Below are 23,248 nucleotides of genomic sequence, written 5' to 3'. Positions count from 1 at the left end.
CCAAGAAAGCCCTGCAGGGAGCTCTGGTTTGGAGCTGTGAGGTGAAACCCCGGAGATTCCAAATGGGTGGAAGGGTCCCCAGCCCATACAGGGGGATCCCTGATGAACCCTGGGATCCCTGCTGAATCCTGGGATCCCTGCTGAACCCTGGGATCCCTGCTGAACCCTGGGATCCCTGCTGAACCCTGGATCCCTGGAAGGTTCCCTCCTCACCCTGGGCAGGAGCTCGGCGAAGTGCTCGCACACCACCTGGAAGGATTTCCCGTTGAGGGCCAAGTGGCAGTGCCGGGCTGGGAGGGAGGAGCTGTCCTGCTGCTGCTGCAGATCCTGCTGGGAAACAGCTCCAGAGCTCAGCCCCAGTGGGAATGGATCCCCAAAATCCCCATCCCACTGCTGCAGATCCTGCTGGGAAACAGCTCCAGAGCTCAGCCCCAGTGGGAATGGATCCCCAAAATCCCCATCCCACTGCTGCAGATCCTGCTGGGAAACAGCTCCAGAGCTCAGCCCCAGCGGGAATGGATCCCCAAAATCCCCATCCCACTGCTGCTGCACACCCTGCTGGGAAACAGCTCCAGAGCTCAGCCCCATGAGCTGGAACAGCGGGAATGGATCCCCAAAATCCCCATCCCACTGCTGCAGACCCTGCTGGGAAACAGCTCCAGAGCTCAGCCCCAGCGGGAATGGATCCCCAGAATCCCCATCCCACTGCTGCAGATCCTGCTGGGAAACAGCTCCAGAGCTCAGCCCCAATCCAGCTCCAGCAGGCTGGGGCTCCCCAAAATCCCCGCTCCCAATGGAGCTGTTTGGGGTCCCAGAGCAGCATCCACGAGGGGATGTTTGGGGCTGCCCCGAGGCGCTCCCAGGGGAAGGCTGGAGCCGCTCCCGGAGGATGGATTTATGAGGAGCGGGATCACAGCCGTAACTGCCTCCAAGGATAATAAAATATAAAAATAACCAGGCTGGAAAAACCCCTTCCCACCCCTGGGAGGGCTCAGGGCCAGGCTGGAGCACTCTGGGATAGTGGAAGGTGTCCCTGCCCATGGAATGGGATGAGCTTTCAGGTCCCTTCCAACCCAACCCATTCCGGGATCCCGGGATTCCCAGGGCTGCGGAGAAAGCTGGATTTGAGGGACTCCATTTCATAGAAAATGGGAAGGAATTCCTGGCTGTGAGGGTGGGGAGGCTCTGGCACAGGTGCCCAGAGCAGCTGTGGCTGCCCCTGGATCCCTGGAAGTGCCCAAGGCCAGGCTGGATGGGGCTGGGAGCAGCTGGGATAATGGGAGATGCCCATGGAATGGGGTGAGCCTTAAGATCCCACCAACACCAACGACGCTGGAACTCCGTGATCCCACAAAAACCCAGTCTGGGCTCCCAACAGGTGCTCTGGGCTCTCACCTCGGGCTGCTCCTCGCCCTGGGAATGCTCAGCCAGGACGAACTTGAGGCTGGCGGGTTTGTCGTGGCCGGGCGGCGAGGCGGTGACGAAGACCACGCGCTCCCTGGGCTCCAGCATGCGGCACCCCCGCGCCACGTTCATGGCTGTCAGCATGTTGTCCCCTGCCAGGGACACGAGGGGGGCTTCAGGAAGGAGATTTTGGCATTCCCAGGATGAGAGGAGCAGCTCCAAGGTGCCACCTCCCCTCTCCCGGCCACCACCGCGGGAGCTTCGATTCCCTCTTCTCCAAAAGCTCCTGCCCGCCCTGCCCCAAGGGAATGTGGATTCCTGTTCTGGAAAAGAGCTGGAGGTGACTCTGCACCCACCCATGAGCCACAGAATTTGGGATTTCACCACAGCAATATTTAGGGGATGGACAGCAGAACAATGAGGTCTGCCACGCCCTGAGCCCAGCAGCGGATCCGGCATCCAGGGGCAGGGATGGATGCACAGGATCCAGGAATCCTCGTGGTGCTCCCACAGCTGCTTCAGACGTGGATTCCTGGTGGGATTCCTGGTGGGATTCTGGGTGGGGTTCCCAGGGTGGGATTCCCAGTGGGATTCCTGGTGGGGTTCCCAGTGGGGTTCCCAGGGTGGGATTCCTGGTGAGATTCCCAGTGGGATTCCCAGTGGGATTCCTGATGGGATTCCCAGGGTGGGATTCCCAGGGTGGGATTCCCGGTGGGATTCCTGATAGGATTCCTGATGGGATTCCCGCTGGGATTCCTGATGGGATTCCTGGTGGGATTCCCGGTGGGATTTCCAGGGTGGGGCTCCTGGTGGAATTCCTGGTGGGATTCCCGCTGGGATTCCTGATGGGATTCCTGGTGGGATTCCTGATGGGATTCCTGGTGGGATTCCTGAGGGGATTCCCAGTGGGATTCCCGCTGGGATTCCTGGTGGGATTCCCGCTGGGATTCCCGCTGGGATTCCTGATGGGATTCCCGCTGGGATTCCTGGTGGGATTCCCGGTGGGATTCCTGGTGGGATTCCCGGTGGGATTCCCGCTGGGATTCCTGATGGGATTCCTGATGGGATTACTGGTAGGATTCCTGATGGGATTCCCAGTGGGATTCCTGATGGGATTCCCACTGGGATTCCTGATGGGATTCCCGCTGGGATTCCTGGTGGGATTCCCGGTGGGATTCCCGGTGGGATTCCCGGTGGGAAAGCCCTTTCCCGTCACCCAGCGCCCGGCGCTGTCCGTGTGCTGTCCCCCCAGGGTCACCTGTCACCATGACAGGACGGATGTTGGCGCTCCGCAGCAGCTGGATCACCGGCGCCGACTCCGGCTTCAGGACGTTCCTCATCACCAGGAAGCCCAGGAAGTTCAGGCCGCTCTCCACCGAGTCCCTGGTGGGAGACAAGGAGCCTTCCATCGCCTCCAGCACCAGCAGGGAGGATCGAGGGGTGTGGAGAGCTAAAATCCATCAAGGAACCAGCCAGGGATTCCCTCCCCTCTGGATCAGGGTGGAATTCCCTGCAGGAAGCGCTGGGAGCGAGAGAGAAGGCGGAGAGAGGAAGCGTTGGCACCGACCTGGGGAGCTGCAGGGCCTCCTCAAAGGTGGCCACCGAGCTCAGGGCTTTGCAGGCCAGCGCCAGGACCCGGAACCCGTCGGTGGTGTAGCGCCGGAGCATCTGGGAGAAATCCGGGGGCACTGGAAAAGTGAGGCCAGAACGGCTCTGGAGAGGGGACACGGAGCTCTGGGGTTTGGGTTTCACCAGCAGCCGCTCCTCAGCGAGCCTGGAGAGCCCAGGATGGGCTGGGGGAAGCTCTTCCCACCCCAAAGAGCCTGGAAACCCCAAATTGGGCTGGGGGAAGTTCTTCCCACCCCAAAGAGCCTGGAAACCCCAAACTGGGCTGGGGGAAGTTCTTCCCACCCCAAGGAGCCTGGAAACCCCAAACTGGGCTGGGAGAAGCCCCCAACCCCACTCCCCATCTTCTGGCTCCCGTTTCCTTTCCCTCCTGTGGCTGGAGCCGCCCCAAAAGCCTTTTGGAGCTGCCCCACGGCATTCCCGAGGATAATTCCATGTGGGATGAGCAGCAGGGCTGCGGGGCTGGGGGTGAGCCCACCTCCCAGTACAAACCAGTTTCCTTCCTGCACAGACTGGCCACCATCTCCGGGGCGCCCTTGGTGTAGGCGTGGGCCGAGGCCTCCCCGGGCAGCTTGACCAGGACGCTCATCCTCTGCAGGGAGGAGGAGAAGGGGAAACGCCGCAGGATCCCCAGGGGGGCCTGGTGCCTCTGCGGAGAGCAGGAGGGCTCAGGGATCCCTCCCGGAGCCGGGAATTCCTCTGGGATGCAGGACTGGGGGGAGATGCTTCGTGGCCTTACCCTGTCCTGAGGCTGCTCCTCCTCTGGTGGGGGTTTCACCACGGCCAAGACCTTCATCCCGAAGCGCTGGAACGGCGCCAGCTCCCCTTCCTCCTCCTCCTCCTCCTCCTCCATCACCTCCAGCCGCTGAAAACAGAGAGGGCAAAAACCCCTGCCGAGCTCATCCAGCCGGCACCCCCGACACCTCCCCACCCAGCTCCCGCCTCACCCAGCCGGTGGATTCCAGCATTTTGACGTCCACGGGGTCCCCGACGAGCTGTCCCCGCAGCGGCGACACGGCGTGGCAGCTGGCCAGCGCGTAGAGCAGCGCTCCGGCGGGCAGGCAGCGCGGCTCGGGCACCATGGGCAGGAACCTCTGCCTCTCCAGGGGCACCACTCCCCACACATCCAGCCCCTCCTGGGTCAGCGTCCCCGTCTGCGGGCACAGCCGTGGTGCCGTGGGTCCCGGTGCCCCCGCAGCCGGCGCTGCCCGCCCGGTGTGCCTGGCTCACCCTGTCCAAGCACACCAGGCACAGTTTCCCACCCTGGGGACCTGGCTCACCTTGTCGAAGCACACCAGGCACAGTTTCCCACCCTGGGGACCTGGCTCACCTTGTCCAAGCACACCAGGCACAGTTTCCCACCTTGGGGACCCAGCTCACCTTGTCCAAGCACACCAGGCACAGTTTCCCACCCGGTGTGCCCAGCTCACCTTGTCCAAGCACACCAGGCACAGTTTCCCACCCTGGGGACCCAGCTCACCTTGTCCAAGCACACCAGGCACAGTTTCCCACCCGGTGTGCCCAGCTCACCTTGTCCAAGCACACCAGGCGCAGTTTCCCACCTTGGGGACCCGGCTCACCTTGTCCAAGCACACCAGGCACAGTTTCCCACCCGGCTCACCTTGTCCAAGCACACCAGGCACAGTTTCCCACCCTGGGGACCCAGCTCACCCTGTCCAAGCACACCAGGCACAGTTTCCCACCCAAGGGACCTGGCTCACCTTGTCGAAGCACACCAGGCGCAGTTTCCCACCCTGGGGACCTGGCTCACCTTGTCAAAGCACACCAGGCAGTTTCCCACCCTGGGGACCCAGCTCACCTTGTCCAAGCACACCAGGCACAGTTTCCCACCCGGCTCACCTTGTTGAAGCACACCAGGCACAGTTTCCCACCTTGGGGACCCAGCTCACCTTGTCCAAGCACACCAGGCACAGTTTCCCACCCTGGGGACCCGGCTCACCCCGTCCAAGCACACCAGGCACAGTTTCCCACCCGGCTCACCTTGTTCAAACACACCAGGCACAGTTTCCCACCCGGCTCACCTTGTCCAAGCACACCAGGCGCAGTTTCCCACCCTGGGGACCCAGCTCACCTTGTCCAAGCACACCAGGCGCAGTTTCCCACCCTGGGGACCTGGCTCACCTTGTCCAAGCACACCAGGCACAGTTTCCCACCCTGGGGACCCAGCTCACCTTGTCCAAGCACACCAGGCACAGTTTCCCACCTGGGGGACCCAGCTCACCTTGTCCAAGCACACCAGGCACAGTTTCCCACCTGGGGGACCCAGCTCACCTTGTCCAAGCACACCAGGCACAGTTTCCCACCCTGGGGACCTGGCTCACCTTGTCCAAGCACACCAGGCACAGTTTCCCACCCGGTGTGCCCGGCTCACCTTGTCGAAGCACACCAGGCGCAGTTTCCCGCACAGGTTGATGCGGGGAGGGCTGATGCAGAAGATCCCCTGCTTTTTCAGCCGGTTCTGAGCGTAGATGGTGCCCACGGTCATGGCAGCCGGCAGCGCCGGGGGAACGATGACGGTCACCAGGTCCAGGGCGCGGATGATGATCTGTCCCACGGGGACCTGGGGAGGGAAGAGGAGGAGGAAGAGGGGTGGGCAGCCTTCCTCCACTGGATCCCTGAGGGTTCCCTGGCTCTGCCAGCCCTACCTGGTTCCTAACCAGGATGAGGATGCTGTACAAGGTGCCGATGAGAGCTGTGCCGGGGGAGAACGGGCTCGGTCACGGGACAACAGCTCGGCCCTAATCCCATTCCAAGGAATTTGGCTGCTCCAGGACGCGCCTCCGAGCCCAGACCTACCCAGGACGGCGAGGAACAGCACGAACTTCACAGCGTCCTTGTAGAACTTGAAGCTCACGGGCTTGGGGTAGAGGATGGAGCTGATGAGGTCCCCCTTGGCCGTGCAGAACCCTGCGGGACAGGCAAGGATGTCACCGCCTCCGAGGGCACGGACTGACCCCGGGATTGACCCCGGGATTGACCCTGGGATTCACCCTGGGATTTGTGCCGGGATCGTGCCAGGATTGTGCCGGGATTGTGCCGAGATTGTGCCAGGATTGTGCCGGGATTGTGCTGGGATTGTGCCAGGATTGTGCTGGGATTGTGCCAGGATTGTGCCGGGATTGTGCCGGGATTGTGCTGGGATTGTGCCGGGATTGTGCCGGGATTGTGCCGGGATTGTGCTGGGATTGTGCCGGGATTGTGCCGGGATTGTGCCAGGATTGTGCCGGGATTGTGCTGGGATTGTGCTGGGATTGTGCCGGGATTGTGCCGGGATTGTGCTGGGATTTGTGCCGGGATTGTGCTGGGATTGTGCCGGGATTGTGCCGGGATTGTGCCGGGATTGTGCTGGGATTTGTGCCGGGATTGTGCTGGGATTGTGCCGGGATTGTGCCGGGATTGTGCCGGGATTGTGCCGGGATTGTGCTGGGATTTGTGCCGGGATTGACCCTGGGATTTGTGCTGGGATTGTGCCAGGATTTGTGCTGGGATTGTGCTGGGATTTGTGCTGGGATTGTGCTGGGATTGTGCCGGGATTGTGCCGGGATTGTGCTGGGATTGTGCCGGGATTGTGCCGGGATTGTGCCGGGATTGTGCCGGGATTGTGCCGGGACTTGTGCTGGGATTTGTGCCGGGATTGACCCTGGGATTTGTGCTGGGATTGTGCTGGGATTTGTGCTGGGATTGTGCTGGGATTGTGCTGGGATTTGTGCTGGGATTGTGCTGGGATTGTACTGGGATTTGTGCTGGGATTGTACTGGGATTTGTGCCAGGATTGTGCTGGGATTGTGCCGGGATTGTGCTGGGATTTGTGCTGGGATTGTACTGGGATTTGTGCCAGGATTGTGCTGGGATTGTGCCAGGATTTGTGCCAGGATTGTGCCAGGATTTGTGCCGGGATTGTGCCGGGATTGTGCCGGGAATTGTGCTGGGATTTGTGCCAGGATTTGTGCCGGGATTTGTGCCGGGATTGTGCCGGGATTGTGCCGGGATTTGTGCCGGGATTGTGCCGGGATTGTGCCGGGATTTGTGCCGGGATTGTGCTGGGATTTGTGCCGGGATTGTGCTGGGATTGTGCTGGGATTTGTGCTGGGATTGTGCTGGGATTGTACTGGGATTTGTGCTGGGATTGTACTGGGATTTGTGCCAGGATTGTGCTGGGATTGTGCCGGGATTTGTGCCAGGATTTGTGCCGGGATTTTGCCGGAATTTTGCCCCACCTGTGCGGGTGACCACGGCCAGCACCTCCCCGCCCACGTAGGCCTTGGCCTGGATGAGCTGTGTGCCGCAGAACAGCGTGTGCCGCCGGTGCTCCTCGGGGCCGTACGCGGCGCCCGCCGCCTGCCCGCCCGCCGGCAGCGGCGTCTTCATCACCGGCACGCTCTCCCCTGCCGGAACATTCCGGAGTGTCACCCCAGGGCGGGGGGAAAGGCAACTCTGTCTGAATCCCGTGGGAATGGGATGATTTGGGATTCAGTTTTGTGTCTCCAGACCCTGCTCAGTGCCCAGCTCCGAACCCCACTGCCTGTCAGCTGCTGCTCGCCCGTTTTGTTCAGACAAAACAAACCCAAGGGCACCTGACAGCCACAGGCCCCGCAAAGGATCAACAAAATGAGTTATTAAAACTTTAATAAATTCATTACCTGCAGCTGTAATTGGGGGATTGACCCCCGATAATGGAGTAAATTTATAATTGTGTAAAAAACCCGTGAGCATCGTCCACCTTGGGGGGAGCCTGGGAGGCTCCTGAGTGCCCCAGGGGGATCTGTGGGAGGCCTTTAATAAATACCCATCAACACCCAATTAAATACTAAAATAAAAATAAAAATACCCATAAATACCAAATTAAATACTAAAATAAAAATACCCGTAAATACCATATTGAATACTAAAATAAATACAGTTATTCCTTTAGCCTTGTCCCCTCTCTGCCAGGCAGCCACTCTGAGGCACTGATGTGTTGGGATGGGGTCACTGGTCAGCAGCTCTCACTGACCATTCACTCACTGGTCAGCAGCACTCACTGACCATTCACTCACTGGTCAGTAGCACTCACTGACCATTCACTCACTGGTCAGCAGCACTCACTGGTCAGCAGCACTCACTGACCATGCACTCACTGGTCAGCAGCTCTCACTGACCATTCACTCACCGGTCAGCAGCTCTCACTGGTCAGCAGCTCTCACTGACCATGCACTCACTGGTCAGCAGCACTCACTGACCATTCACTCACTGGTCAGCAGCACTCACTGGTCAGCAGCTCTCTCTGACCATTCACTCACTGGTCAGCAGCTCTCACTGGTCAGCAGCTCTCTCTGACCATTCACTCACCGGTCAGCAGCTCTCGTTGACCATTCACTCACTGGTCAGCAGCTCCCGTTGACCATGCACTCACTGGTCAGCAGCTCTCTCTGACCATTCACTCACCGGTCAGCAGCTCTCACTGGTCAGCAGCTCTCTCTGACCATTCACTCACCGGTCAGCAGCTCTCACTGACCATTCACTCACCGGTCAGCAGCTCTCATTGACCATTCACTCACTGGTCAGCAGCTCTCTCTGACCATTCACTCACTGGTCAGCAGCTCTCTCTGACCATTCACTCACTGGTCAGCAGCTCTCACTGACCATTCACTCACTGGTCAGCAGCACTCACTGACCATTCACTCACCGGTCAGCAGCTCTCACTGGTCAGCAGCTCTCACTGACCATGCACTCACCGGTCAGCAGCTCTCACTGACCATGCACTCACCGGTCAGCAGCTCTCACTGACCATTCACTCACCGGTCAGCAGGCTCTCGTTGACCATTCACTCACCGGTCAGCAGGCTCTCGTTGACCATGCACTCTCCGGTCAGCAGCTCTCACTGACCATGCACTCTCCGGTCAGCAGCTCTCACCGGTCAGCAGCTCTCACTGACCATGCACTCACCGGTCAGCAGGCTCTCGTTGACCATGCACTCTCCGGTCAGCAGCGCGGCGTCGCAGGGCAGCAGCGCTCCGGCCGCGGGCAGCCGGATGCAGTCCCCGGGCACCAGCTCCGCTGAGCTGACCACCAGCTCCTCTGGAAAAGAACAACCCCTCTGAGGAAGGCAGCAAGGTGCCATCCCGAGCGGTGAGAGCGGCACAAACGCCTGTGGAGAGCCAGGATTTGGGCAGCGTGAATAAACGGAACCTCTGGAGGAACCCCAGGGATTCCCAGAGCTGGGAAGAGCAGGAGGAAAAGGGCTGGTGGGACAGGGCAGGGATTCATGGTGGGGATTATCCTCCTGATCAACGTCTCTCTCTTTCTCTTTCCCTGAAATCTCCCATTAAATTCAATCCATATTGGCTCTGGAATGTGGTCTCATATGCACCTCCTTTGGGCAGGAGCATCTTTTACTAATTGGACCCCAAAATTATTCCAGTGTCTCATAAGATTATTCCCATGTATCCCAACATCATTCCTGCTTTATAGCATTAGTCCCATATATCATATCATTATTCCCACATATCCCAATGTTATTCCCATGTATCCCAATGTTATTCCCATATATCATATAATTATTCCCACATATGATATGATTCATTATTCCCATGTATCCCAATGTTATTCCCATGTATCCCAGCATTACTCCCACGTATCCCAATGTTATTCTGGTGTCTTACAACGTTATTCCCATGTATAATAATGTTATTCCCATGTTTAATAACGTTATTCCCATGTATAATAACTTTATTCCCACACGTCCCAACCTGTTCCCCATTCCCACCTCTCCCAATGTTATTTTGGTGCGGAACCCAGATCCCAAAGGACACTCCATCCCAACACCCATCCCAACATCCATCCCAACACCCATCCCACAAATCCCAACACCCATCCCAACACCCATCCCAACACCCATCCCATAAATCCCAACACCCATCCCAACACCCATCCCACAAATCCCAACACCCATCCCACAAATCCCAACACCCATCCCAACACCCATCCCACAAATCCCAACACCCATCCCAACACCCATCCCACAAATCCCAACACCCATCCCATAAATCCCAACACCCATCCCATAAATCCCAACAGCCATCCCAACAGCCATCCCAACACCCAACACCCATCCCAACACCCATCCCATAAATCCCAACACCCATCCCATAAATCCCAACACCCATCCCATAAATCCCAACACCCATCCCAACACCCATCCCAACGCCCATCCCAACACCCATCCCAACACCCATCCCAACACCCATCCCACAAATCCCAACAGCCATCCCAACACCCATCCCATAAATCCCAACACCCATCCCAACAGCCATCCCAACAACACCCATCCCACAAATCCCAACACCCAACACCCATCCCAACACCCATCCCAACACCCAACACCCATCCCAACACCCATCCCACAAATCCCAACGCCCATCCCAACACCCATCCCACAAATCCCCCCTCTCACCTCCACCAGGCCGCCGCACCCGGACCCCCACGGACATCTTGGCCATGTCCCGCAGCGTGGTGCTTTGCTGGGAGGGAGAGAGGGAACAATCAAAACCCACCCCCCAAAAAAAAACCCCCCCAAAACCTGGGAAACCATCCCTAAAAACAGTCTGGAGGGCTGGGGAGCTGGGACGGGGCTGTCCCACCCACCTTGCGGGTCTCGTAGAGGGACAGCCCCAGCGAGAAGGTGGAGATGAGGAAGATGCAGGCGGCGTAGTAGTAATAGGCGTCGCACACCCACAGCACCATGCTGAGCACTTGGAACAGGTAGAAGGGATTCAGCACCTGCAGCAAGGAGCAAAACGAGCTTCAGGAGAGGGGAGAGCTCCTGGCACAGCTCCTTGGGGTGGAGAGCATCCCCCAGCCCAGCAGGAGAGCTCCAGGTGCCCTGGGGTGGGAGAAAATCCAGCAGGAGAAAATCCCAGGCTCCTGGGACTGGGGAGAGCTTCCTCCATCCCAGTATGGGATTTCCAGGCTCCTGGGACTGGGGAGAGCTTCCTCCATCCCAGTAGGAGAGCTCCAGGTTCCTGGGACTGGGGAGAGCTTCCTCCATCCCAATATGAGAGCTCCAGGTTCCCTGGAAATGAGGAGAGCTTCCTCCATCCCAGTATGAGAGCTCCAGGTTCCTGGGACTGGGGAGAGCTTCCTCCATCCCAGTATGGGATTTCCAGGTTCCTGGGACTGGGGAGAGCTTCCTCCATCCCATCATGGGATTTCCAGGCTCCTGGGGGTGGGAGAACCTCCTCCAGCCCAGTATGGCATTTCCAGCTGGGAGGGATTTCTCCAGGCTCCTTGGAGGAGGAAAAGCTTCCCCCAGCCCATCGTGAGCCCTCCAGGCTCCCTTCCCTGGGGCTGCCATCCCCCAAACCTTCCATCCCCATGGATGTCCCTATGGATCCTGTCCCAGCCCAACTTCCACGGCTCCACCTCCTCCCAAAATCCTCTCCTGCCTTCCCAAGGGCCGGGAGGGGGACAGGGAGCAGGGGAGGGATCCGTCCTGGGAAAATCCACTTGGGAATCCACCCGGAACCCACCTCCTCCACCAGGAGCCTGGCATAGGACTTGACGGGCACCTCGATGAGGTTGGGGCCATAGATCTTCCTCCTGCAGGGGGGGAAGGACAGGGAGGGAGTTGGATCCTTGGGGAAGGACAGGGAAGGAGTTTTAACCTTGGGAAAGGAATTTTATCCTTGGGGAAGGAGTTTTAACCTTGGGAAAAGAATTTGATCCTTGGGGGAGGAGAGGGAAGGAGTTTTAACCTTGGGAAAGGAATTTTATCCTTGGGGGAGGAGAGGGAAGGAGTTCTAACCTTGGGGGAGGAATTTGATCCTTGGGAAAAGAGAGAGAAGAAGTTTTATCCATGGGAAAAGAGAGGGAAGGAGTTTTATCCATGGAAAAGGAAAGGGAAGGAGTTTTATCCCTGGGAAAAGAGGGAAGCAGTTTCATCCTTGGGAAAAGCTGAATTTCCAGCCCAAGGGCCCCTCCTCCTGAGCTGAGCTGGGTTATGCTGGAGAAGCCAGCCCCAGGAATTCCATCCCACCGGGCAGTCTGGGCTCTGAGCACACGGAAAACCGAGGCTCCAGGATTTCCTGCTCCCTGGAAAAGCCCCAGGAAGCTGCCAGCCCCCACCTGGCGCTGTGCTCCTGCTGCTCCAGCCCGGCCTGGCACAGGTGCAGCTCCGCACACGTCCAGCCCTCGTCCAGGACGCTGCAGCAGAGGAAAAACAGGGAAAGCGAGTCCCAGGCAGCGGGAGCGGCGGAACAAACAGCAGGGCCGAGTCCTTGGGACAAACCCCCGCTTTGGAAAGGGAGAGTGCCCTGTTCCTTGGCCTCTCCACAGCCCACGGCTGCCAAGGAAAGGCAACAAAAGGGGCACAGTTCGGCTCTGCCAAACCGCCCCGGCCGGTTCCCCGTGCCCGGGAGTGCCCCCAGGCACCAGGGATGGCTCCAAAGGCCTGTGAGAGCTGAGGGTGATGCCTCAGGATTTTTGGATTTTCTGGTTTTTTCATGGATTTGTAATCCTGGAGTTCTTTAGAGCTCTGAACTCCGCTCCCGCTTTGGGCAGACAAAATTCCTCTCCAGGGCTGGCAGTGGAGGACACCTCACTGCCTCAGAGCCCCAGAAATGGAAACAAAAGGGACTTGGGGACAGCAAACTTGGGCTAAATGACTTCATTACCTGCAGCTGGAATTGCAGGATTAACCCCCAATGTGCCAATGGACAAAACTTACACAAGTGTGAGAAGCCAAAGTGAGCCGTGGAATATTTTGGGTGCAGCCCCTGGGGGGCTTTGTCTGCCCAAAACGCACCTGAGGCCCTTCAGAAAATAAATAAAAACCAGTTTTGCTTTTTATTCCCTTAATTTCACCTGGCCTCTGTTTCCAGGGAGCCTCACAAAGCATCAAGGGGGCAGGAGGATCCAGGAGGGATCTGGGAATGCCGGGATCCAGGAGGGATCTGGGAATGGAGGGATCCAGGAGGGATGTGGGAATGCCGGGATCCAGGAGGGATCTGAGGGATCTGGGAATGGAGGGATCCAGGAGGGATCCAGGAGGGATGTGGGAATGCAGGGATCCAGGAGGGATCCAGGAGGGATCTGAGGGATCTGGGAATGGAGGGATCCAGGAGGGATGTGGGAATGCCGGGATCCAGGAGGGATCTGGGGATGCAGGGATCCAGGAGGGATCTGAGGGATCTGGGAATGGAGGGATCTGAGGGATCTGGGGATGCTGGGATCCAGGAGGGATCCAGGAGGGATCTGAGGGATCTGGGAATGGAGGGATCCAGGAGGGATCTGAGGGATCTGGGAATGCCGGGATCCAGGAGGGATCCAGGAGGGATCTGAGGGATCTGGGAATGGAGGGATCCAGGAGGGATGTGGGAATGGAGGGATCTGAGGGATCTGGGAATGCAGGGATCCAGGAGGGATGCAGGGATCCAGGAGGGATCCAGGAGGGATCTGAGGGATCTGGGAATGCGGGGATCCCGGAATACCTGACCCTGCAGAAGGCCTGCCGCCGCTCCAGCCACACGTAGCGCATTCCCTGGAACAGGTAATACCTCAGGACGTTCTTCTGCCGGGAAAAGGCGCTGTGAGGGGGATGTGTGGGGACAGACAGAGGGGCTGGAGGTCGGGAAGGTCCCGGCTGCCACCTCGTCCTTGTCATGGAGCCGGACGGTGTCGCGGCTCTCCTCCTCATCCGGCACCCCGACGGCCACGCTGCTCCTGCGCTCCTGCTGCTGCGCCCCGGGGTGCTGCTCCAGGCTGCTCCGGGAGAACGGGACTCAGTGCCCGGCCTGCCGTGATCCCTCAGAACCAGAGCTAAATCCTGCCGTGATCCCTCAGAGCCAGAGCTCAAACCTGGCCTGCCGTGATCCCTCAGAGCCAGGGTAAAGCCAGGCTCAAACCTGGCCTGCCATGATCCCTCAGAACCAGGGTAAAGCTGGGCTCAAACCTGGCCTGCCGTGATCCCTCAGAGCCAGAGCTCAGTGCCTGGCCTGCCGTGATCCCTCAGAGCCAGAGCTCAATCCTGCCATGTTCCCTCAGAGCCAGAGCTCAAACCTGGCCTGCCATGATCCCTCAGAGCCAGGCTCAAACCTGGCCTGCCGTGATCCCTCAGAGCCAGGGTAAAGCTGGGCTCAGCTCCAGGCCTGCCGTGATCCCTCAGAACCAGAGCTAAATCCTGCCGTGATCCCTCAGAGCCAGAGCTCAGTGCCTGGCCTGCCGTGATCCCTCAGAGCCAGGGTAAAGCCAGGCTCAAACCTGGCCTGCCATGATCCCTCAGAGCCAGAGCTAAATCCTGTCATGTTCCCTCAGAGCCAGGGCAAAGCCAGGCTCAAACCTGGCCTGCCATGTTCCCCCAAAACCAGGGTAAAGCCAGGCTCAGCCCCAGGCCATGTTCCCCCAGAGCCAGGGTAAAGCTGGGCTCAGCCCCAGGCCATGATCCCTCAGAGCCAGGGTAAAGCCAGGCTCAAACCTGGCCTGCCATGTTCCCCCAAAACCAGGGTAAAGCCGGGCTCAGCCCCAGGCCATGTTCCCTCAGAGCCAGGGTAAAGCCAGGCTCAGCCCCAGGCCATGATCCCTCAGAGCCAGGGCAAAGCCAGGCCCAGCTCCAGGCCATGTTCCCTCAGAGCCAGGGCAAAGCCAGGCTCAGCCCCAGGCCATGTTCCCCCAGAGCCAGGGTAAAGCCAGGCTCAGCCCCAGGCCATGTTCCCTCAGAGCCAGGGTAAAGCCAGGCTCAGCCCCAGGCCATGTTCCCCCAAAACCAGGGTAAAGCCAGGCTCAGCCCCAGGCCATGATCCCTCAGAGCCAGGGTAAAGCCAGGCTCAGCCCCAGGCCATGATCCCTCAGAGCCAGGGTAAAGCCAGGCTCAGCCCCAGGCCATGTTCCCCCAAAACCAGGGTAAAGCCAGGCTCAGCCCCAGGCCATGTTCCCTCCCCAGAGCCAGGAGCAGCTCCCGGATCCCCAGGGACAGAGCCCAGCTCACCTGGCCTCGCCCAGCGGCTCCGTCAGCACCTTGGTGGTGAAGCACTGCCCAAAACGGTCCTGAAACACAGGGAAGGGCTGGCAGGGGAAAACCAGGAGCACCCAGCCCCTTCCCAGCTCCTTCCAGAACCCCGGGAAAGCCCTGGCCACCCATCCCAGATGGTGGCTGAGCTTTGGGGACAATGAAGAGAAATTCCACGCTGGGATGGAAGGGGGAAATGTGGAGTTATTTTGGGAATAATAATGGTTCCTGGGATGGGAGAATTCTAGGAATTAGAACAGTAATAATGATAATAAATTCCTGGAATTATGCTTGAGGAAAGGAGATGCCAGACACAGGCAGGAGGACAAGGAGAGGGAACATTCCCAGGATTCTGTTTGGAGCCCGGGCCAGAGCCCAACGCTGGATGCCCAGAATCCAGCCCCAAATCCACAGAATCCAACCCCAAATCCACAGAGCCCAACACAAAATCCACAGAGCCCAACCCCAAATCCACAGAGCCCAACCCCAAATCCACAGAGCCCAATCCCAGATCCACAGAATCCAACCCCAGATCCACAGAGCCCAACCCCGGATCCACAAAGCCCAACCCCAAATCCACAGAGCCCAACCATGGATGACCAGAATCCAACCCCAGATCCACAGAATCCAACCCCAAATCCACAGAGCCCAACCATGGATGACCAGAATCCAACCCCAGATCCACAAAACCCAACCCCAAATCCACAGAGCCCAACCCCGGCTCTGCAGAACCCAACTCCCAACCCACAGAATCCACCCTGGAATGCGATCCCAGATCCCAGGGAGCCGGGCTGGGAACGCTGCCCACGGGACTCACCCTGATGATGAGCCAGTCCGCCTGGGCCAGCGCGCAGGGCTCGCCCTTGGCCTGCACCTCCAGGCTGGGCTTCCAGTGGAACAGCAGCAGCAGCAGCCCCGCGCTCAGCACCGAGCCCGCGTGGCACAGCAGCACCCGCCACGGCCGGCGCTGGTAACCCGTCACCTCCTGGGGACAGGGAACCACCGGGAGTCACTGGGAACCACTGGGAATCATCACTGGGAATCACTGGGAATGCATCACCGGGAACCACCGGGAATCACCGGGAATCATCACTGGGAATCACCGTGAATCACTGGGAATCACTGGGAATCACCGGGAATCATCACCGGGAATCACTGGGAGTCACCGGGAATCATCACCGGGAATCATCACTGGGAATCACCGGGAGTCACCGGGAATCATCACTGGGAATCACCGGGAATCACCGGGAATCATCACCAGGAATCACCGGGAATCCATCACCGGGAATCATTGGGAATCACTGGGAATGAATCACTGGGAATCACTGGGAATCACTGGGAATCACTGGGAATCCCCAGGAATCCTCAGGAATCCTCAAAAATCACCGGGAATCCCCAGGAATCACTGGGAATCATCGTGAATCACCAGGAATGACTGGGAATCAGTGGGAATCACCAGGAATCCCCAGGAATCACTGGGAATCACCAGGAATCAGCGGGAATCACCGGGAATGACTGGGAATCACCGAGAATGACCAGGAATCAATCACCAGGAATGACCGGGAATCCCCAGGAATCCCCAGGAATCACCGGGAATGAACCCCCAGGAATCCCCAGGAATCCCCCAGGAATCCCCAGGAATCCCCCGCACCCCCTCCCCAGCCCAGAAATCCACTCCAGCTGATTTCCAGCCATTAAACCCCAAACCCCCCAAACCCCGGCGTGACCCAGGCAGGGATCCCAAGGCTCTGGAAAAGCAGGACCCAGAGGGGTCGGGAATCACCCGGAGGGGTCGGGAATCACCCGGAGGGGTCGGGAATCACCCGAAGGGGTCGGGAATCACCCGGAGGGGTCGGGAATCACCCGGAGGGGTCGGGAATCACCCGGAGGGGTCGGGAATCACTCGGAGGGGTCGGGAATCACTCGGAGGGGTCGGGAATCACTCGGAGGGGTCGGGAATCACCCGGAGGGGTCGGGAATCACCCGGAGGGGTCGGGAATCACCCGGAGGGGTCGGGAATCACCGGGATTCGCTCTGGAAGATCCCCGGCCGGACCTACCATGCGGGCCGGCTCCGTGTCCGGCTGCAGCGTCCCGTAGCCGGGGCGCCGGGCCCCCAGCAGCCGCTCTGCAAATCCACAAAAAGCACGGAGAGGGTGAGGAGGAGGAGGAGCGCTGATCCCCGGGGCCGGGCTGGCATCCCCGGGCAGTGCCAGGAGGAGCCGGTGGCTCCCGGCCCGTCCAGCCCGGATCGCTGCCCCGTCACCCTCCCGGGAACGTGACGGTCACGGGGACGAGCCCGGAGCTGCCCCGGGGTTCCTGGCGTTATCCCAGCAGCTCCTCGGGCACGGGAAGGGAGCGGGGCTGGGCCGGGGCCAGCTCTCCCTGCCGCTTTTCCAACTCCTTTGCTCCTTGTTTGCTCCCTGGGCTTGCTCCTGGCCGCCAAAAAATTGGCATTTCCCGGTTTTAACCATGCTCCCAATTCCCAGCGGGTTCTGCCGCACCCCAACGCACAGCCTTGGAAACTGGGATCGGGAATCACCCCCGGGATCATCCCGGGATCCCCCGAGTGGGATCTGAACCATCACCCTCCGTGCCTGAAGCCAAACCTGCCCATTCCCTAAATCCAGGATGGATCAGGGGTGACTGAACCTGCTCATTCCCTAAATCCAGGATGGATCAGGGATCACTGAACCTGCTCATTCCCTAAATCCAGGATGGATCAGGAGTGACTGAACCTGCTCATTCCCTAAATCCAGGATGGATCAGGGATCACTGAACCTGCTCATTCCCTAAATCCAGGATGGATCAGGGATCACTGAACCTGCTCATTCCCTAAATCCAGGATGGATCAGGGATCACTGAACCTGCCCATTCCCTAAATCCAGGATGGATCAGGGGTGACTGAACCTGCCCATTCCCTAAATCCAGGATGGATCAGGGATCACTGAACCTGCCCATTCCCTAAATCCAGGATGGATCAGGGGTGACTGAACCTGCTCATTCCCTAAATCCAGGATGGATCAGGGGTGACTGAACCTGCTCATTCCCTAAATCCAGGATGGATCAGGGGTGACCGAACCTCCTCATTCCCTAAATCCAGGATGGATCAGGGATCACTGAACCTGCCCATTCCCTAAATCCAGGATGGATCAGGGATGACTGAACCTGCCCATTCCCTAAATCCAGGATGGATCAGGGATCACTGAACCTGCCCATTCCCTAAATCCAGGATGGATCAGGGGTGACTGAACCTGCCCATTCCCTAAATCCAGGATGGATCAGGGATCACTGAACCTGCCCATTCCCTAAATCCAGGATGGATCAGGGGTGACTGAACCTGCTCATTCCCTAAATCCAGGATGGATCAGGGGTGACTGAACCTGCTCATTCCCTAAATCCAGGATGGATCAGGGGTGACCGAACCTCCTCATTCCCTAAATCCAGGATGGATCAGGGATCACTGAACCTGCCCATTCCCTAAATCCAGGATGGATCAGGGATGACTGAACCTGCCCATTCCCTAAATCCAGGATGGATCAGGGATCACTGAACCTGCCCATTCCCTAAATCCAGGATGGATCAGGGGTGACGATATTCCCAAAGCCGGGATCTCAGAGCAGCAGTGGGGAGGCAACACGTGGCACAAGCCGGGAGCCGGGAGCTGTTCCCACTGCTGGAACACCGGGATATTTCCTGCCTGGGCCGGGTTTCCAGGAGGGCACGGAGACCGGCTCAAGGATTTACACTGGAAAAACCGCCCTGGCTGCATTCCTGCTGCTCCCGTCTGACCCCAAAGCTCCTCTGCAGGGAATGAAAGCCATTCCTTAAAACCATTCCCTGGTTTTGGTGACGCCGGTGGTGCGGGATCCATCCCTCCATGGGGTAAATTTGGAGGGGAGGAATTGAGGGATGAGCCTGAGCGACGGTTCAGCGGAACAAAACCTGTGCCAGGAGCCCAGAAAAGGCAGGGAGGGGTCAGCTGTGCCCGGTGCCAGCCGCGGATCCTGCAAAAAGCAGGAATTCCAGGGGCAGGGGACAGCTGTGCCCGGTGCCAGCCGCGGATCCTGCAAAAAGCAGGAATTCCAGGGGCAGGGGACAGCTGTGCCCGGTGCCAGCCGCGGATCCTGCAAAAAGCAGGAATTCCAGGGGCAGGGACACCGGGAGCGCTGCCCTTCCCGAGGGCAGGAGGGGTGGGGGGGATCTCTGGCACAAGGGCTTTTCCCGGGATCTGCAGGAGGAGGGAAAAGCATCCAAAGAAGCTGAGAACAGCCCAGATCCCTCCCCGGAGATCTCCGGGCATTGGGAAGCCCGGCCCGCCCCTCTCCCGAGCGGAACCATCCCGGCTTTTCTTCATCCTAAAGCAACAAATCCCAGCCCAGCTCCCGGGGATCCCAGCTCCATTCCCGGGGATCCCAGCTCAGCTCCCGGGGATCCCAGCTCCATTCCCGGGGATCCCAGCTCCATTCCCGGGGATCCCAGCTCAGCTCCCGGGATCCCAGCCCCATTCCCGGGGATCCCAGCCCCATCCCGGGATCCCAGCTCCATTCCCGGGGATCCCAGCCCCGTCCCGGGGGTCCCAGCCCTGTCCCGGGGATCCCAGCTCAGCTCCCGGGGATCCCAGCTCAGCTCCCGGGGATCCCAGCCCCATTCCCGGGGATCCCAGCCCCATCCCGGGGGTCCCAGCCCCGTCCCGGGGGTCCCAGCCCTGTCCCGGGGATCCCAGCTCAGCTCTCGGGGATCCCAGCTCGGTTCCCGGGGATCCCAGCCCCGTCCCGGGGATCCCAGGTCCATTCCCGGGATCCCAGCTCAGCTCCCGCGGATCCCAGCCCCATCCCGGGGATCCCAGCTCAGCTCCCGGGGATCCCAGCCCCGTCCCGGGGATCCCAGCTCCATTCCCGGGGATCCCAGCTCAGCTCCCGGGGATCCCAGCTCCATTCCCGGGGATCCCAGCCCCGTCCCGGGGATCCCAGCTCCATTCCCGGGGATCCCAGCTCAGCTCCCGGGGATCCCAGCCCCGTTCCGGGGATCCCAGCTCCATTCCCGGGGGATTCCTCCCCTCCCTCTCCCATCCCGGCTGTTCCCAAAGCTCGGCAGGTGAGGAAAAGCCCCGGCACAGACTCACCCGGCCTCATCCTGCCGGGAGCGCCCGCGGAGCCGCTCCCGGTCCGGATGGGATCGGGAAGGGTGGGATCGCTCGGGATGGGATCGGGAAGGGTGGGATCGGTCGGGATGGGATCGGGAAGGGTGGGATCGGTCGGGATGGGATCGGGAAGGGTGGGATCGGTCGGGATGGGATCGGGATGGGATCGGGCCGGGACCGGCAGCAGCCGGAGCGGAGCAGCCGCCGCAGTCGCGGCCCCGGGGCCGCTCCCTGTGGGCAAACACCGCGCGGGGGCTCCTGGATTTCCCTTCTCCGCCTCCGGGTCCCGGGAATTTCCCCGGAGCCCTGCACGCAGCTCTCCGCTTCCCTCTCCGCCGCTAACACAGGGATTAGGGGCAGGACAAGGGCCAGGAGAGGCTGGAATCCCGCCGGGGGCTCGGGATGCACCGGCCCGGTTTGTGGGAGCCAAGATCCCGCTCCGGTGATGGATCCCAAAATCCCAGCGGGAATTCCGGGGACAGGCCCTGCCCGCTCCTCTCGGGAGGAAATTTGGGAAGAGGCTGCTCGGGATGCTCCGACAGGCACCGCACATCCCGGCAGCGGGGAGAGCCTGCGGATCGCAGCCGGGACTTTGCTGGGAATGCCAGGATTTCATGGAAAACCGGCGGATTCTGCTCCCGGAGCCCTTCCCAAATCCCAAGGTTTGATTTGGGGCGGTTCTGGTGGATTCTCCCTGGCTCTGACATTCCCAAATCCAATCCCGGGAACATCCCGGCCCCGGGAACAGCGCGGTGCGAGCGGGAGAGCGGCGGCTCCAAATCCCCATCCCACATTTCCCGCAGCTCCAGGGAAATCAGGGATAATCCCGCCCTTGGGAAGAGGAACCAGGCTGGGAACATGGAGGGGTTTGGGGTTTGGGGTTTGGAGGTTTGGGATTTGGAGGGTTTGGGGTTTGCAGTTTCAGATTTGGGGTTTGGGGTATGGAGGATTTGGGGTATGGAGGGTTTGGGGTATGGAGGTTTTGGAGTTTGGAGCGTTTGGAGTTTGGAATTTGGGGTTTGGAGTTTGGAGGATTTGGGGTTTGGAGGGTTTGGAGTTTGGAGGGTTTGGGGTTTGGGATTTGGAGGGTTTGGGGTCTGGGACTTGGGGTTTGGAGGATTTGGGGTTTGGAGAATTTGGGGTTTGGAGGGCTTGGGGTATGGAGGGTTTGGGGTTTGGCGGGTTTGGGGTCTGGGATTTGGAGGATTTGGGGTTTGGAGTTTGGGATTTGGGGTTCAGAGGGTTTGGAGGGTTTGGGATTTGGGGTTTGGGATTTGGAGGGGTTTGGATTTTGGATTTGGAGGGTTTGGGGTTTGTAGGATTTGGGGTTTGTAGGATTTGGGGTTTGGAGGGTTTGGGATTTGGGATTTGAAGGATTTGGGGTTTGGAGGGTTTGGGGTTTGGAGGGTTTGGGATTCGGGGTTTGGGGTTTGGAGGGTTTGGGATTTGGGGTTTTGGAGCCCCCCAAAGCCCTTGCCCCGATTCCTTTCCCCGTGGATCCATGGCTGCATTCCCAGGGCTGGAATTCCCGAGGGATGCGGAGCCAGGAGATCCCACCCAGAGCCCCGGGGTGGGAGAGGGGCCGGGAAAGCAGCAAAAAGAGTGGGATAAAAATGGGAATTAAAGCAAAATGAAAAAAGGGAAATAAAGTGAAATAAAAAGGGAAGAGGAACAAAATAAAAAAGGGAAGTGGAGCCAAATAAAGTGAAATAAAAGAGAAACGGAACAAAATAAAAAGGCAAAATAAAGCGAAATAAAAGAGAAACGGAACCAAAAATAGTGAAATAAAGAAAAAAAATAATAATCAAAATGTATTGGAGTAAAGAAAGGAGAAAAATTCAAATAAAAAATCAAAATAAGGGAAAATAAAAAAGAGGAATGAAAAACGAACAAAGCAAAGGAAGAAAGCAAAATAAAGCACAATTTAAAAAAGCAGAAAAACAAAGTTAGGAAACAAAACTACAGCAAAAATAAAGATGCCAAATGCAAAATAAAAAAGTGAAAGTAAAAAACCAAACAAAAGAAAGCAAAAATAGGGACGCAAAAGAGCAAAATAAAATGAAATTAAGTCAGATGAAGTGGAATAATAAAGAGAATTAAAGCGAAACAAAAAAGAAAAATAAAAAGGCGACATTAAAAAAAGGCAACAGAATGAAGCGAAATGAAAAAAAAAAAAAAATAAAGCGAAATAAATGGGAATGAATGGGAATAGACTGGAATAAATGGGAATAGATAGGAATACATGGGAATGAATGGGAATGAATGGGAATGAATGGGAATGAATGGGAATACATGGGGATAAATGGGAATAAATGGGGATAAATGGGAATAAATGGGAATGGCTCTGGAGCCGCCGGCTCCAGCCCCGCTCCGGGCAGGGCAGGAGGGGTCCCGGAGCCCCCGGCGGCGCTTTGGGGGTCCGGGCGGCTCCGGACCCTGCGGGGGTCCCGGTCCCTGATCCCGATCCCGTCCCATTCCAGGATCCCGATCCCGATCCCGATCCCGGAGCCGGTGCCTGACCTGAGCTCATGGCGCGGCCCCGCCGGAAGCGGCGGGCGCGGAACCGCGGGGGATGCCGGGAATTGGAGTCCTCACCCCAAAACCGGGGTGTGACACCCAGGGGATGCCGGGAATTGGAGTTTACACCCCAAAAATGGGGTGTGGCACCCAGGGGATGCCGGGAATTGGAGTCCTCACCCCAAAAATGGGGTGTGGCACCCGGGGGATGCCGGGAATTGGAGTTCATCCCCAAAAATGGGGTGTGACACCCAGGGGATGCCGGGAATTGGAGTTCATCCCCAAAAATGGGGTGTGACACCCAGGGGATGCCGGGAATTGGAGTTCTCACCCCAAACCCGGGGTGTGACACCCGGGGGATGCCGGGAATTGGAGTCCTCACCCCAAAACCGGGGTGTGACACCCGGGGGGTGCCGGGAATTGGAGTTCTCACCCCAAAAATGGGGTGTGACACCCGGGGGATGCCGGGAATTGGAGTTCTCACCCCAAACCCGGGGTGTGACACCCGGGGGATGCCGGGAATTGGAGTCCTCACCCCAAAAATGGGGTGTGACACCC

General features: G+C 58.8%; 1 protein-coding gene across 6 annotated transcripts in view; it reads right to left on the bottom strand.

Annotated features, from left to right (window-relative positions):
* ATP13A2 (ATPase cation transporting 13A2) overlaps positions 1-22,726 on the bottom strand; it is a 28,767-nt gene extending 6,041 nt beyond the window's left edge. The window contains exons 1-22 of one of the 6 annotated variants that reach the window (XM_058855147.1): positions 22,694-22,726; positions 17,091-17,158; positions 15,849-16,016; positions 15,011-15,069; positions 13,677-13,788; positions 13,518-13,597; positions 12,154-12,231; positions 11,559-11,628; positions 10,675-10,809; positions 10,484-10,550; positions 8,977-9,108; positions 7,269-7,436; positions 5,848-5,958; positions 5,697-5,743; positions 5,423-5,611; positions 3,978-4,184; positions 3,770-3,895; positions 3,523-3,679; positions 2,972-3,092; positions 2,663-2,787; positions 1,396-1,556; positions 214-330 (exon numbers count right to left, since the gene is read on the bottom strand). In XM_058855147.1, coding sequence (XP_058711130.1) covers positions 214-330; positions 1,396-1,556; positions 2,663-2,787; positions 2,972-3,092; positions 3,523-3,679; positions 3,770-3,895; positions 3,978-4,184; positions 5,423-5,611; positions 5,697-5,743; positions 5,848-5,958; positions 7,269-7,436; positions 8,977-9,108; positions 10,484-10,550; positions 10,675-10,809; positions 11,559-11,628; positions 12,154-12,231; positions 13,518-13,597; positions 13,677-13,788; positions 15,011-15,069; positions 15,849-16,016; positions 17,091-17,158; positions 22,694-22,703 — 2,508 coding nt within the window. In that variant the 5' untranslated portion in view covers positions 22,704-22,726. Of the gene's footprint in view, positions 1-213; positions 331-1,395; positions 1,557-2,662; positions 2,788-2,971; positions 3,093-3,522; positions 3,680-3,769; positions 3,896-3,977; positions 4,185-5,422; positions 5,612-5,696; positions 5,744-5,847; positions 5,959-7,268; positions 7,437-8,976; positions 9,109-10,483; positions 10,551-10,674; positions 10,810-11,558; positions 11,629-12,153; positions 12,232-13,517; positions 13,598-13,676; positions 13,789-15,010; positions 15,070-15,848; positions 16,017-17,090; positions 17,159-20,155; positions 21,102-22,693 lie in introns of those variants that run through there. The other 5 variants (XM_058855144.1, XM_058855146.1, XM_058855142.1 and 2 more) reach the window with 5 other exon arrangements.
* Between the last annotated feature and the right edge of the window lie 522 nt (positions 22,727-23,248).

This window comes from Poecile atricapillus, chromosome 22 (genome assembly GCF_030490865.1).
Source record: "Poecile atricapillus isolate bPoeAtr1 chromosome 22, bPoeAtr1.hap1, whole genome shotgun sequence".
In the NCBI taxonomy this organism is placed as follows: Eukaryota; Metazoa; Chordata; class Aves; order Passeriformes; family Paridae; genus Poecile; species Poecile atricapillus.
The sequence above is the reverse complement of the archived record's forward strand: the minus strand, read 5'-3'. Positions and strand labels throughout refer to the sequence as shown.